At 38.8% G+C, this 15,874-nt stretch overlaps 1 protein-coding gene across 1 annotated transcript in view; it reads left to right on the top strand.

The window, feature by feature from the left end:
• Nucleotides 1-15,300, top strand: part of PRKG1 (protein kinase cGMP-dependent 1) — a 988,282-nt gene extending 972,982 nt beyond the window's left edge. The window contains exons 15-18 of the mRNA XM_084845722.1: nt 6,712-6,834; nt 7,071-7,133; nt 8,027-8,093; nt 12,106-15,300. Coding sequence (XP_084701848.1) covers nt 6,712-6,834; nt 7,071-7,133; nt 8,027-8,093; nt 12,106-12,204 — 352 coding nt within the window. The 3' untranslated portion in view covers nt 12,205-15,300. The remainder of the gene's footprint in view (nt 1-6,711; nt 6,835-7,070; nt 7,134-8,026; nt 8,094-12,105) is intronic.
• Nucleotides 15,301-15,874: the final 574 nt, after the last annotated feature.

Genomic DNA, 15,874 nt, shown 5'->3' with positions numbered 1-15,874 from the left:
TCAGCCTTTGTCACTTTGATTAGGAGCACTGGAATTCAGAGCTGGCATATGCAATGATGACCAAAATGAAGTCTATAAACTTACTGTTGAGACTGATCATTATTATTTTGCACTGGTGCACAGTCAGCATTCTAATGAATAAACAGTTTGGAACAGCCAGGCTGGATAACCAGGAGATAGAACAGCAAATTTAAATTCTATAGCTCTCAGTTCCTGGCAACTCATTTTTATACAGCAAACACCACATGCAAAATCAGTCTGCACACATATATAACCCCATCAAACCATGCACTCATGGTGGCATGCAGAACTGTTGGATTCAGTGTGTGGTAGCCACTGTGAACAAACTGGGAGGTGGAAGTTGGAGCCCCAAAGTTGTTGTCATTTTGAGCATTTATGTCCCTCAAGTGGGATCTCACATCAGCTTACTGAAATTTCAGACAATAAACACAACATAAACACAGATAAAATACAGTCCTGAAATGAAAGGTCTAAAAGGTCTGGCCAAATAAAAAGGGTCTTCTCATCTGGCAGCAAAAAGACAAAAAGCCAGTTCCAGGTGAGCCTTCCTAGGGATCATATTCCAGAGCCAGGCACCACCACTGAGAAGGACCTATTTTGGGTTACCATCCACCTCACCTGTCAAGTTGGTAGTATCCAAAGGACTGCCTATGAAGAAGATTGTAATATCAAGGCAGGTTCGTGTGCAAGAGGCAATCACTGATTCATCTGTATCGGCCCTAAAGTTGTTTTCAAATGGAAAAGGCTGCCAATGTGTTTGTGTTTGTGCAAATTAAGAATGGCTACTACAAAAAATACCTACCTAACTGTAAAAAAAACTGAACATAGATTGCACAATTTCTTCAATTTCCTTTCCTGAAAATTTCCAAGATGAACAGCATAAGCATGTGTCAGGGGTGATTTAACTTCAAGGAATCCAGCTGCAGAAGGATATAGATTAGACATGGTCCTGTGGACTTAGATTAGCAGGTCCTGGGTTCAAACCACTTTTCTGTGAAGAATTCTCCATGAAGAATTTTGTCAGCCTCAGTTTGCCTCTATAAAATGTGATTAACAACCTACTTCACAGAACAATGAATTCTTATAAAGAATTCTTATTAAAAGGGGTATAGAAACCATTTTGCATCTCGAGTGCTTTTATCCTCCAGTATCTTCAAATACTATAGAATTTGGCCAGTAGACAATCATCACTTGATGACTAAGGACACAATCCTATCTGGACAGTTGGCCACCTTTGAACTTGGAGGCAGCCAACTATCCAGTACAGGGCGGGTGGAGCATAAAAGGGATCCTGTCCTCTGCGCTCTGGCCACCCTGCATTTGTGGCTAGACAGCTGATTTTAGCTGTCTAACTGGGGCTTCAGAGTGAGAGTGGGGAGGCTGCATGGTGCATAGGAAGCATTGTAACAATGCTTCCACTGTCTCCTCCCCCCAGGAACGCCCCCCTTTTGCCCACTCTGCACTGCATTTACGAGCACAGAAACGGGTCCGAGCTCGGTTTCCAGAAACTGAAAAATCCTATGGCCATGTAGTCACTGTCTAGCAGCCATAGGATTGCTCTCTAAGTACCTATAAAAATGCACAACTATCACCGAAAATTTTGCTCTCAGTTTTAACTCATACAAGACTAAATGAAGTAAATTCATGGCATCATGGTATAGGCTCTCATTACTTTAGCAGTAGCAAACTCCTTGTTCACAAAACATACAAGAGAAATAGTATCATCCCAACTACTCTTTGGCCATAGTTAGTGGCACTTCCTAGACCAGAAGTAGAGAACCTGTGGGCTTTCAGATGTTGTACAACAATTCCCATCATCCCGTCTGTCTGGAGTTAATGGCAGTTGGAGTCCAGCAACATCTGGAGAGCCACAGGTTTCCCATCCCTCCCAGAACATCAATCATTTCAGAGATTCCTTATTCTCCAGAGACTAGAGAACAAGATCAGAAAGTATGGGTCCCTCCACCAAGGTGTAAAATCAGAGCAGCTTTCCTAAACCAGGAATCATAGATGTGCCATGAGTGACTGAGATAGATGCTGTAGAGACTTCGAAACAAGATCTTATTTATTTATTTAGAGTATTTTTGGATCATCCCTCTCCACTCCATGACTGTTTGAGGCGATGTACAATAAAAAAAAATACAGAGATTAAAATACATAGAAATAGAAGAACCTAAAAGATATTTTAAAACTAGGGATTATAAAAACAGTGAGCAGCATTATATAATTATTTCAAAAGTGAGCAGCATTAACTAGTTAAGTATGATTATAAAAACAGTCAGCAGGATTAACTATCTTATGGCCTCCCTATTAGTCCTACTCATTCTGTGCAACAAGGAGAGATGGAGAGGAACATGGCCCATTGAAGGCAATTAATATGATGGGTGTCTTCAGTAATTTGAGTGCATTACTTGTTCTCAGTAAGCAACAGTTGCTACTAACACTCTTGGTTGTGAACAGCTGAGTATTGGTACCTGGGGTGTAAAAGTGAAAGGAAACATTGCTGTGAAAGACAGTACTTCACATAGTTGGTAGGTCATAAGCCACTCTGCTCTTTCCTTTTTGTATCGGTGAACTTTAAGCATACAGAGAAGGGAAGGATACAGAAGGCCTGTTTCTCCAGTATAAGGTGAATTTTCAGAATTGTTGCACGCTAAGATCCATAGGTTGCTACGCTGTTTGAAAGAGTCAAAATATATGGTTGACTCTCATGCGTTCATGCTTCTGGAAGCATAAGATAATAAGGTGGCCATGTGTCCTACTTTAGAGAGGACAGTCCTCTATTCAAAGGGCTATCTGGGGACAGCCTTCTATTTGCAAGCATCTTCTATTTGAAGGACTGCCCTCCAGTCCAAAGAACCAGCAGAAGGGACAGCTGGGCCTTGAAGTTGCCCATCAACAGCACCTGAACAGCAGACTGGGCAGGCACACAGGTCTCCTAGTCACAGTCTTTCTGTGGTGAGATGTATTGTATTTTTAATTTAAATTATAGTAACCATTTCTAAATTTTAATCTAAACATATACATTAATATATGCAGGTTTTATCCCAGTCTGTGCCTCTTCTTCCTTGTTTGCCTCTGCTTGTATGTCCATCCTATGTAAGAGTTTGTCACAAAAGTTGCATTCAGATTTCATTCATTCATTCAGTCATTCATTTATATTTCATTTCTATACTGCCCAATACCCAAAGCTCTCCAATTTTAAAAGACAATTGGCTAATTTTCAGACCACAATGACTTTGGAGCCCCTGGCATGCTGGACCTCTTAAGACAGCATAATTGTTTTAGATTTCCCCAACACAGTGTCTAAATCTGTCTTCAAACTAGAAAAGTATTTGCATCATGGGAAAATGTAAAAATTTCAAGGGAAATTTCATTTCTGTTATTCTATTGGATGCTATTGGTTGCCAGTTGGGTACTTGTAATGTGGAATGATAGCTTCAGCTGCATAGACTCCACGTGTGAGTTCCACTGAACAAACAACAAGTGAGACTTAGGTCCATCACTCTGCCTCTAACAGCCATCTAGCTCCAAGATAGTGGCAAACATGGAATGGAACTAACCACAGCATAAGATATCATACTGCATCCATATTGCCTAAACAGTGCAACTCCTACTGGATGTGGCCCTTAACAGCTGTAATTTCCTGGCAGTTTGGAGCTTGCATGAACATCAAAAACTCTAAACATGTGAAACCAAAAAGATTTTTGTTCACTGAATATATATACAAAATGGTTAGCTGACTAACTGATTGGCTAGGCAAGTACATCCATTGCTTCAGCATGTTTATTTTAGTACTCAGAAGTGACTTTTTTCTTTTTTCCTTTTGTTATTAACCATTTATTGGATTTTGTTTCATTTTTCAGTAACAATGCAAACATTAAAATCTTCCACATATTATCCTTTATTTAAAGAGTAAAGGTTTCATGTACTACATAAGTATATTTATTAAGCAAAAATTGTATAGTTACATTTTTTTTTTAAAGATAATAAGGCAGTAATCCTATGGCCACTAGACAGTGGCTAGATGGCCATAGGATATCTGATTTTCCGGGAACCGACCACAGAGCCCGCACTCTGAGGTCAGTTCCCAGAGAACCAACCTCTCCCTTCTTCCGCGCTGCCTTGGTGGCAGCGCGGAACAGCCCTGTGCTCTGGGCTAGCAAGAGGAGCATGGAGCGCCCGAAAAGGGCCGTTCCTGGGGGGCGTTCTAGGGTTGGGAGGGTGGAAATGCCCGTACGACACATCCAATGTGTCATACAGCAGCCTCCTCCCCCACACTGCCCTCCTGTGGCTAGACAGCCACAATCAGCTGTGTAGCTGAAAATGCAGGGCAGGAGAAGCACGGAGGGAATGATCCCCTCTGTGCTGCTCCTGCCCTACATTGGATAGGTGGTTACCTCCAAGTTCAGAGGCAGCCGCCTATCTGAATAGGACTGTGCCCTAAATAAAATAAAATAAAATAAAATAAAATAAAGAGATTTGTGTCATGCATATCTCTTTCTGGGCCTGAACTAGTTTTGTGGTGGATGATATTACTATGAATACAAAGAACATTTCCTCATATTAATTAGAATTTATTTTCTTTAAGTAATTTGGTGTAATAGACCTTTTCATGTGTGCCTAAGGTCAATAGATCTTGAATCTGATTGCATATATGAAGTGACTGGGAAAATGTATCCAATTGCTTCAGCATTCTTGTTTTAAAAAAATAATTCTGGTGTACTTACTATCGCGGGTGGGGGGGTGGGGGTGGCGCACAGGATAGAAGCCATAACAGGTAGATAGACAAAAGAACCTCTGTATGCAGCCTACCAAGTAACCTAATTCAGAAGCAGGCTGCACCTGAACATGAAAGTTCTACTATCTAGCTTTCAGGGTTTCCATCTTGTGGAGCTTTTATTTTACACACACACACACACACCCTGCCAGAAAGCTAAGAAGGGTTTCTGACAGGTTGGTGAAATCTGAAATCACACTTCTCAAACTATTCTTATTCATCTCCTGTCATTCTTCTCCCTTTCTCTTCTCACACATATTATGTATAACCTATCCTCCACACTGCCAGTTTCTGTGATCTAGCTCTTGCTAGAGCTACTGGGTGAGCTGCACCACTGTGGTCCACTTCAAAGTGGGCCAGGACCAACTGAGCTACCTAGGGCCCTCATTCCAAAGGTGGTGCTATGTAATACAGATTCCTACTGGGCATTTGCAATGGGACACCTTCTGAGCTCCCATCAGATAAAATGTGCCGGAAAAATCACATTTTTCATAAAAGCTACAAAACCTTATATACTAAACTAGCATGCAGCACATAGTGGACATTCCCCTTGACCTAACAGAGGAAACTGCTCAAAGAGACAGTATGCTGGCACATCTAACACTATAGATGTAAAGGGAAAAAACCTAATAAAACCTGCCAAACTGCTGGAAGTCATTTATAAACTCCTATAAATGAGCCATTTTTTACCCTATGTACCTCAAAATCATGACCCATTCTCAAAGTCTACCTCTTCTACCCCGCCTAGTTTCAGATAATCCATTCAGCTGCTTTCTAAGAATAAGCCATAGCACCTAATGCCCCCACTCCCAATTTCTGGTTATAAAAGTGGAATGCAATTCATCTGTCTCACCCATAACATAGGACTGCAGTGGCTGCCCTACAATTCTACTGTGTCTAAAACTGGAGAGCCTTTTTTCCCACATATTCGCTGCTGGTGCAGCGGCCAGTTGAATTAAAATTTGCATTGCTAGATTTTTAGGCTCTAGGTAGTACAGATTTTAGTAATATTCAAGATTCTGATAATAGTTTTTGAAATTCCACCATTGCATATTAAGATGAGGACCTTTGCCATGTGATTTCCTTTGATTACAGAAGCACTCTCTGATTCACCATTAGCATAACACTGATGTTTACAGAATAGGACTTGCAGCAATCCTTTGTATAAGTAATGGTGCTTAATCACTACTGGGGTTATCCTACACATCACATGTACTTCTCTAACTTCCCCAACCAAGTTCCCTTCAGATGTTTTGGACTACAGCTCCCAGCATTCCTGACCACTGGCCATGCTAGCTGGAGCTGCTGGGAGTTGAACATTGGAAGCTGCCTTATACTAAGTTAAAACCATGGGTCCATCTAGCCCTGTATTGTCAACACTGACTGACTGTGGCTCACAAGGATTTCAGGCAGGAATATTTTAGCCCTACCTGGAAATGCTGGGGATGGAACCTGGGACCTTCTGCATGCAAAGCAGATACTTAACCACTGAGCCATGGCCTGAGCCTGTCCAAGTTTAAGTTAAAAACATCTGGAGGATGTCAGGTTGGGGAAGGCTGCTTTAACACTAAAACTGTGAAAGCAATTGTATCATGGTAAATATGAACAACACTACTAGCGCCATGTCATTACTCTACAATTCATGCTGCTGTGAAGAAATCCATGCTTGCTCATCTGTGCCTAATGGACACACATGAACATTAGCTTGGACAGACTTGGTCCAACTGCCCTTGGCCAATGAAAAAGTTATTCTGACGTACATAGACTGAAAGAGAATATTTCACTCTCTCAGGAGTATAACACAATTTGCTGAGATTATGAAGGAATATACTATAAGTTTTACCTTATGATATGTGATGAAATTTTAAAACAGATTTTAACTTTCAGGTTTTTTTCTTCTTTTTCTTTAGTCCTCCTTTCTCAGGCCCAGACCCCATGAAAACGTATAACATCATACTAAGGGGGATTGACATGATTGAATTTCCAAAGAAGATTGCCAAAAATGCTGCTAACCTAATTAAAAAACTATGCAGGTAAACACTTTAAATACATTAGTAGTTCTGTCAAGAAGTAAACATGCATTATAATTATTTCTGATGATTGCTGTATTTTATGGTCTCTGGCATTCATGTTGTCTTTATTGTTCTGATTGTTAGCCAACATAGGTATTTTGGACAAAAACGGTGTCCAAAAGAACACTTCTAAAAAATAAATACATTAGGAAAGGAATGGTATTGCTTCCCAACATTCCCCTCTTATTTTGTTTCAGGGACAACCCATCAGAAAGATTAGGTAACTTGAAAAATGGAGTCAAGGATATTCAAAAGCACAAGTAAGTACGTTTAAGAGAGAAAGGTTATTATTATTGATATGGCACCATATCAATGCACGTGGCACTTTACAGATGACACAAGAAACAATAGGTCCCTGCCCCAAGGAACTTACAATTTAAAGAGGGAGGAAAGGATGACAGAAGCAAGGGCAACTGGGAAAGAATATGCATAAATTCAGTACTTAGTCAGGGGATTAAAACAAGTTTATTTTATGCTTGTTATGAGGAAACTGCTTGGAATCTAAACCATCTTTATACATCTGCAGTCCAGCCCAACACATTGCTTTTGAGCAATTCATATTCTTCACGTGAATGTGTATCTTGTAAAGGTAAAGGCTGTTCATCTGGAAAAAAAAACTATATTTGGGTGACCCAGCCCTTTAGTGTGCACAAACCCAAGAAACTAAATGTAATAGAAAATAACGTTCAGGATTCATGCCCATCCATAGCCTTAAAATCCTGTCATGAGGAAAGCAAACTTGGTAAAACGTGTGGTTTCTTGCATAGTCATTTGCTACTGTCACCTTCTTCCATGCTGTTGCTGTTCCTATGTTTATGGTAGACCGGCTTTTCCTTTCCTTCTGCTAGATCTTTCCATAAACCTACTTTGGCCCCAGCTTCCCTTGCCTTATCCCATCCCAGCTACTCCTTCCTTCTTCTCCTTCACCTTTATATATCCCTTGCTAGTTTTATGTGAATCTTTTTTTTTTTTTGCAAAACCATGCCACTTTTCTATTCTGTATAACACTTTCTATGCTATTAGAACTTAAAATATTACTGGCTGCTTATCAGCACTTTCAGGATTTCAAGCGTTGTATTGTTTTACTAGAGTGTTTGATCTTGCTGCAATGGGACCTGAGCCATATATCTGCTTTGTCTTATCTTGCCTTTAGGTGGTTTGAAGGCTTTAACTGGGAAGGTTTAAGAAAAGGTACTTTGACACCTCCTATAATACCAAGTGTGAGTATACTTTTTATTCTGTTATTTGTTCATACATGCTAGATATGGTAACTGGAGAGCGAACAAAACATCTGCTGGAAACTCTTACTGGTAAAATAATCAGCAGCTCTGATCCAAAGCTCCATGTGTGTTCAGGGTAATGGAGCTCCCACATAAGCAGGCATCTACTTGACTTTGTTTTCAGGGGCATATAAGAAGGGTATATGTAGAGCTGCCACCAACACAATGGTGAAGCCCTCATTCGTGCATCAGAATTTGTGCACACATGAAAAGGCCTGGATTGAGATGTATTTCCAAAGACATTTGTTTTTCTTTATTATAATAAGCTGCTTGTTCTTCTTTCCTAGCCAGATTATGTTCGTTTCTCTTCTTTCACTTTTTCCTCCCATCTCTCCAACATGGTCTTTATTTCATTCCCAATTGCAAGTGGAACAATCTTGAAATTCTACACCAGTGCCCAAGGCTCTGCCTTTCCTTTGAGGCCAAGGGCTTTTTAAAAGTATCATTCAAACCCAACACCCAAAACTACACAACTGCACCAACACCCGTACAGATCGGTTCTAACCCAAATGGCAAACCACGGACTAGTATCAAAGCTGATGATACAGTCCAAACAAAACTACAGTAGCACCAAAAAGAAAACAAAACTCCTCTTTGCTATTTGGAACCTCTTGGAAACACCTCCCTTCCTCAGTCACGCTAAAGGTAATTCCAATAGTGTGTTGTGAGTGACTGAACCTCAGAATCAGGGCACTAGACACCTGCAGTCCACACACTGAGGTGACTAACCGAATCAGCACAAGCAGTGCAGCTATTTCTGTTCCAAAACTCTTAAACTGCACACTAGGATGTAACTCTTAGTAGAAATATTTCCTGGTTTGTTGGTACTCTGCCTGCAGGGAGACAAGCAATGGAGTAAAGTTCCAACCAGACAAGTCCAAAGGGACTGAGCTCCATGGTAACCATATCTTGCAAGATTCATCTTCTGGGCCTACAGGCCTTTCCAAAAAGGAAGAGTGGTAAAAATAGTTTAATTTGATACATCTTATTTTAGATTTTGCATACTCATCACAAATACCCTTAGATGCCCAACAGCGCAAGAAAGGGAAAGTACTATGAAAGTACTAGACTGAACCCAAATGGTATTTTTTCCAAAGTATGGATAAAACTGAATTTCTTTTTGAGTGTCAGGTTCAGATTCACAACCATAGTAAATTTCACTTTAAATATTTCACATTTCTGATTTGATTTCAAGAATTCACTGTGACAGTCCTGAACAAAAGTGAAGCAGTCTCTTTCCATCTGTGGCTCATGTGATATATTGGAAAACCATTCATAAATTATGTAATTCTCTAAAACAAATAGTAAATTACACATGCTGAATGAATTAATAAGTGTAATTTTCAAATGTACAGAACCTTGACATTTATTTAGGAGTCATGAATTTTAGGTTTCTGTAAATAGTGGGTTCCCCTCTATCTTTAGGTACCGATTGATATGCTCTTTGCATTTCCCCAAGCAGAGAGACATTCCAGGGGCAGCACTCCAGAGTTTAGTTTCCTTTGGGTGAGAGAGCACTGGAGACTTAAGGTGTTTTTGTGCTATTTGCTTTATTTACAAATATACAAGTACAGCCTAAGTGGAAGCAAACAGGCACTCCTGAAGGTACCAGATCCCCCTAGAGACACCATGATACAAAAAAACACCCAGATCCCCCTAGAGACACCATGATACAAGAAAGCACCCAGATACCCCTAGAGACACCCTTCACCCCAGGTTATTTTTCCTTCAACCAGTTCACAGCTCTCTGTTGTTATGGATTCGGCTTTTGCTGAGTGTTATCAGTCTATAGTTCTAGTATTTAGGAAACCTTTGGCTGCCAGTTAACTACCCATAGCTGATCAATACACTTCAAACAAACCATACACTAAACATTGTTTTAGGTGGATTCAATTTTGGTTTTGTACTAACAAGAATTAGTAAAGGAAAAGTATTTTTGATCCATTTTTTATTTTTATTAGAAATATACTTGTAGCAGTATATTAGAATATATTGTGCATATAAAACATTTTTGTTGTTAAATAGAGCATTGGTAAAGATCCTTAGATCTTAAGAGCTTAACAGGAAATAGAATTTCCTAAACATTTCTCGTCCTTAGACATTTGGTCCTACTACCTTAAAAGGCAAAGATCTCATTCTATGTACCACGTTCCTCAGTTCAATTCTGAATAGGCTGTTCAGCTGATATGTACACAGGCCTGGTGAGCTTCTAATAAGAAGCTCCTGCGTTCTAAAATCAGCACATATTTATACTTTTTGTGTAGAAATTGCCTCATAATTAATATTATCTACTGTCCCATAAATTAGGGCTTACAGTATTAATTATTTTGTTGTTATTAAACATTCTTTAATAATTAGAACATACATAAAAGATATACGTACACCTTTCAGGCTAGAGAAGATCAATTTTGAATTATACCTTTGAGAAGGTAACTGTTTACTCAAAATTTGCCAATTAAACTTAGGTCTATGTTTTTTTCTAGACATCTGTATATGAAGCTTTTTGATGTGTATACCTTACGAAATAGTTTTTGCTTGTTAATTGATAAGCGAAAACTTTAAGTACACCTTTTACCTGGAATAATGCAGTTTCACAGCTGTTCGATATGCAAATAACTTTTTAGCCCAAATAATAGGACTTTAACTCAACATTTTGGATACCATCCAGGTCAACTTGATTATTATTTTTATGCCAGTTACCCAGAATTCATTATGAACTTGCTTGTGGCTTCTCTATTGGTACCAGTTACTTTATTATTTAATTCTCTGCTTTCCTAATTACCTTTTATGCAACATGCTTAATTGCCGGGGGCTTACAGCTCCAAGACAAGCCAGCTTTTGCTTTTTTTTGGGGGGGGGGAATAGTCACTTTCTTCATTAATCATTTTGTGCACATTGGGGCTGTGCCACTGGCCTTTTGTGGCAGATCCATGGCACTGTGTTTTCAAATTCAACACTCCCTTTTAAAAAATGCATTTCTGTAAACAAAAATGTTTAAACATACAATTTCACATCCGCTTATTACAGAAAGTTGATACACTAGGGAAAATCTACTAGAGGAAAATTATCTTTTTTCTATTGACCAAATAGAAGAATTAAGAACGTGTAAAATACAGAGCTTACAGATTAATAAAAGGATTATCCAGATTACTTATCACTTATACCTAGTTCATTTTTAGTGTACTGTATCACTTCCATTTTTCTAATACTAATGTATATATTTGTATTAATCTCAGGGAGTTTTTACTGGGGTTTTTATTAGTGTTCCATGTTCTTGTAAACATTCTTGCAAGTGTAATGATTTATAAAACCGGTTCTTTTTTATCCAGTGGAACTGGTATTTTTACATAATTAAATAAACACAATTTCAGTTCAGATTCAAGACTTAACTGAAAAAAATAATAATTTATTACCCTGATCACCACCTTCCAAAATTTTGTTGCTTTCTTATATTTCCACCATATATGAAAAAGTTTTCTTTTATATCTTGATAATCTTTCCTTCTCCCTCTGTATGTGTTTTCCAAGTTGCTGAATGCCACTCCAACTGCAATTTCTCCTACACAATCTGCCAGTTATTTGTTTCAGATCCCACCCCTCTACAGCCACTAAAAACATTTATATTATTTTGTCAGATTCTGAACCACGATCAGGAAACAGTGGAAGGCAAAACCCCATTCACAGAAATCAGTAACAAATAACCTCATAACAATACTGTAAACTGAACTGTAGTCACTATGTAGTATCATAACTCTTGTCCTTTTCAAAGCTTTTCTGTGTGGTTTGTCATTCTCCCTGGCAAGCAAGAATTCACAGTGATCTGTATATGTGTGGCATAAGGAAGACATAGTTCTGAAATCAGAACACTGTGCAAAGTTTCCAGACACAGCAGCTTTGGTATGAATCAGCAGCAGCAAACAGCACCAATAGTCTATTTTTTCTTCACTGGACAGGTTGCATCTCCAACAGATACAAGCAATTTTGATAGCTTCCCTGAAGACAACGATGAACCACCACCTGATGACAACTCAGGATGGGACATAGACTTTTAATGTATTTCTCTTACCTGCTTCTGCCTTGCTGAAGACAGCTTCCTGAGACATGGCTGCCAGCAGACCTGAAGGAATGGGGAAGGATTTGTGCTCGGGGTCACCATGATGCCTTGATTGATGCTGCTACAGTAACTACAGTGGCATTAGGACTTCTTGCTTAGATGACAATAGTGCTCTTCACATGTTTTCTGTTTGAACTTAACATAGCAGTTGACATGGTGGTCCTGAAGCAAAGCCTTTTTCACCGGTAATTAAATGTGTTTTCTATCACTGTAATGAACTTGCTATGCTCCAGTTGTAATTTGAAAGTTGATAGAATAAGATGCACATAATCCTAGCTGCAAGATAATTTTCTTTATTGCTAATTCTATTCTGAAATGTTAAGTACTGTAGCTTATTCTACACTGTAGAATCTACAGTATAGAATCTGGGGTACTCCCAAACCGCAAAACGAGTGTATTGAGCCTCTTAAAGTAGGCCAATGTATAAACCAAGGGGGACCATGAAGCTATTGGTCAAGGAGCTCATGTCAATGCAGTGCTATAAGTTGTCTTTCTTTTCAAGCAGTATTCATGACAAGAATGAATGTTCCCTTTTTCCCTTTTTAATTTCTGATGTGCTTTTCCCCTCAACTGCTAACAAAAGCACAACTGCTACAGTTTCTGTTGAACTGTTAAAGCAAGTGTGGGTCAGTCGGTTCTCATATGTGTTTGAAAACATGGTATATATAACATTTAATTGTTTTGGTACAGCTACATAAGAGCATGTAGAAAATTATTCATAAAACTACTCATTTTACATATATATAATACATATATTATAAAAAAGAAAAGAAAAATGTGCTTATCAAAATGTCCTAGAAGGGTAATGACAGCACCCAGCTGGTCTAATAGGCATTAACACTGACTTTAAAATAACACTTACCTTTTAGAGCCCAAGGAGGGAACATGCAAGACCCACTGCATACTATATAGGTGCTATGTACATTTTTCATCTGTGAAATAACCAAACTTTCACAATAATTTTTCAGGGGGGAAAATGTAGCAAGGGATAGGGTTGTCAATACACACACACACTTTTTGCTGCTGCTGTTCTGCAGCATTGCCATCACTTTGTTTTGTTTTGCTATTCTATAGATCCTTTAATCCCACTGTGATCTGGCGATATTTGATTACTTGTTTCAAAAGTTAAGTAGGTCAGTTCTCCCTGTGAAGCATAATAATATAACCACAAGTCTTATCAATCAGCCTAAAAAATATGGGGTACAACGCAGTTGAAATGGAGCACTTCAAAATCCCATACATTTCAAAGAGAGAATTAAACACATATACTTTGGGTGAATCATACCTACTAGCCGTGAGTCTACCGACATATCAGCAGCACTCTATTGACAGTAATAGATTATAAAAATGAAAGCAATGATACCAATCTCAGTGAAGACTCCCATGAGTTTTATGCTATCTGACAGCACCTGTGCATTTCCAGTACGCTTACACCTTTATACAAAGTATTTTAATGGCTAAAGCAGCCTTACATATATGATTTTTTTTTATCAGCTCAATAAAAATATCTAGTAGCAAACACTTCCAAAATGCCAGCACATATGAAACGCTGCTGAAAATGAATCCACCAACCCAGACATTCACATCCTTCATTTCCTTCCAAGTACCACCATCATCTCACAGCCTACGCCTTCCTCTGAATCCAGCAAAAGCCATTTTCATCTCTGGTTTTGCCCTTTAATTTAGCCTCTTCCGTTATTTTGTATCCATAGTTATCTGCCTCCCTCATCCTTATACCAGCCCCTTTATTTGCTTGCCCTTTCCAGTATTTGGGGCTACCTCTCAATTAGCTGGTTCCAGAGTTACTTGCACATAGGCTACAATCCTATCACACTTACCTGAGAGTCCCATTGAATTCAATGAGGCTAACTTCTAGGCTAATTTCCTTTGAAATCAATGAGACTTAAGCCATAACTAGCTTGTCCCATTGATTTCAATGGTACCAAAGTTCAACTAACCCACAGTGCAATCCTATGCATGCTTACTCAGAAGACCCATTGTGTTAAACGAGGCTTACTCCCAAGTAAGCATGTATAGGATTGCAGCCTCAGTTTGGATCTAGCCCAATTTGTATAGTGTAGCATTGCAAACTCTTGTCTACGGACTATAATATGTGCTTATTTTAGAATTATATTATTTAGAAAACACAGTGCAATTTTGTTGTCAGTATTGTTTTTCCCATAAGAGTTGCTTAGAGACTAGCTTCATAAAAAAATATTCTTCAAAAATCCCCAAATCTGGGTTTCTTAGAAATTAACAGGAGCTCAGATCCATATTTTCAGTTGTCCAATGCAAACAGGCTTCTGCGCTAATATATTAGAAGACTACAAGTGAATTTTAGGGAGAAAGAAAGAGATATGGCCTTCCTTGCATTCTCACACATTTGATACGAGCATAACTCTTTCTGGAATCATCCATGTTTGACACTGGTATACATTACAGCAAACCTATGGTCCCATTTAAATTCCACTCCTGATAGAAAATATCAAGATATTTGGCCTTTTAAAACAAAAATGTCTTCCCACTATGGGAAAACACAATGATGAAACACAACTATTGGTGGTCATATACAATATATTGGTGGTCATATACAATATAACAGCTTAATCCTAGGAAATAGCACTCTGCTTCCAGTAGACACAGAAGCAGGTGCAGGAATCCTTGTGGTGCCACTAGGATCCAACCACAGAGCAAACACAGAAGCACCATTTGGACTGTGCTTCAGAGCTTCCAAGCTTTGCAGCACTATAACACAGCAGGTCTTCCCCAGACCTCACACATATGCTTTTTTGCACAGCTTCCTATGAGCTGTTTAGGGCTGTTCTGACCAAAACTGGCATAAGCAAAAACTATACAAGCTTTCTTAGGCAGTCGGGGAAAACTAGACAGATAACGTTCCATTTCTGAAGTACTGAGTTGTCCTGGGGCTAGAGGGGCACAAGTAATTATTTGCTTACTAAAATGTATCACTCACTTTTCCAAAATTGCTCAAGAAATGCATAAAAATACAAAACATCACAGTTAAAAGTGAAAGTATTGCAGAAATAAGTCAAATAAAAATGAAGAAAGAATAAAGCATTGGTCAGGCTGCTAGAGGTATAACTTCACTGGACGCCAGAAATTATTACACAATCCACATTTGGCAACCAAAACTACAGAGATTCTGTCATTCAAAATCTAGCCAACCACTGTGACAATCCCAGATAGCACTGTATAGTTTCGATGGGGAATATTAATTATTGATCTTGCCGTTCCAAACTGATTTTTTTTTTTTTTGTGTAAATGGATGCTTTCTGTTGCTTTTCAATATGTAGGAAATTTAGGGTCTGGATTTTTCTTGATTAAAATTAACCAGGAGCTTTGCCTTGACTTCACTCTCTGCCAGAACTATTGAACTGGATTCTCTTTGCTTGAAGGTGTAGGAAAATATATATACTGGTTATTCTGTTTCCCCTTTCTTCACATTCATGAGGGCGCCCATAGCTTGAACACTGTTGGAAGCACTGTCCAACAAATGCATGTATCAACAGTTTTCTAGAATGACACAAAGCTTCATTTAGCTCAGGCCCCTAAAAGGTGTAGTCAAGTTTCACAATTTTTAAATTATA

Source organism: Heloderma suspectum, chromosome 3 (assembly GCF_057233095.1).
Source record: "Heloderma suspectum isolate Gila_16-S chromosome 3, 16-S_ref, whole genome shotgun sequence".
NCBI lineage: Eukaryota > Metazoa > Chordata > Lepidosauria > Squamata > Helodermatidae > Heloderma > Heloderma suspectum.
Note: the sequence above shows the minus strand (reverse complement) of the source record. Positions and strands in the feature narration are given on the sequence as shown.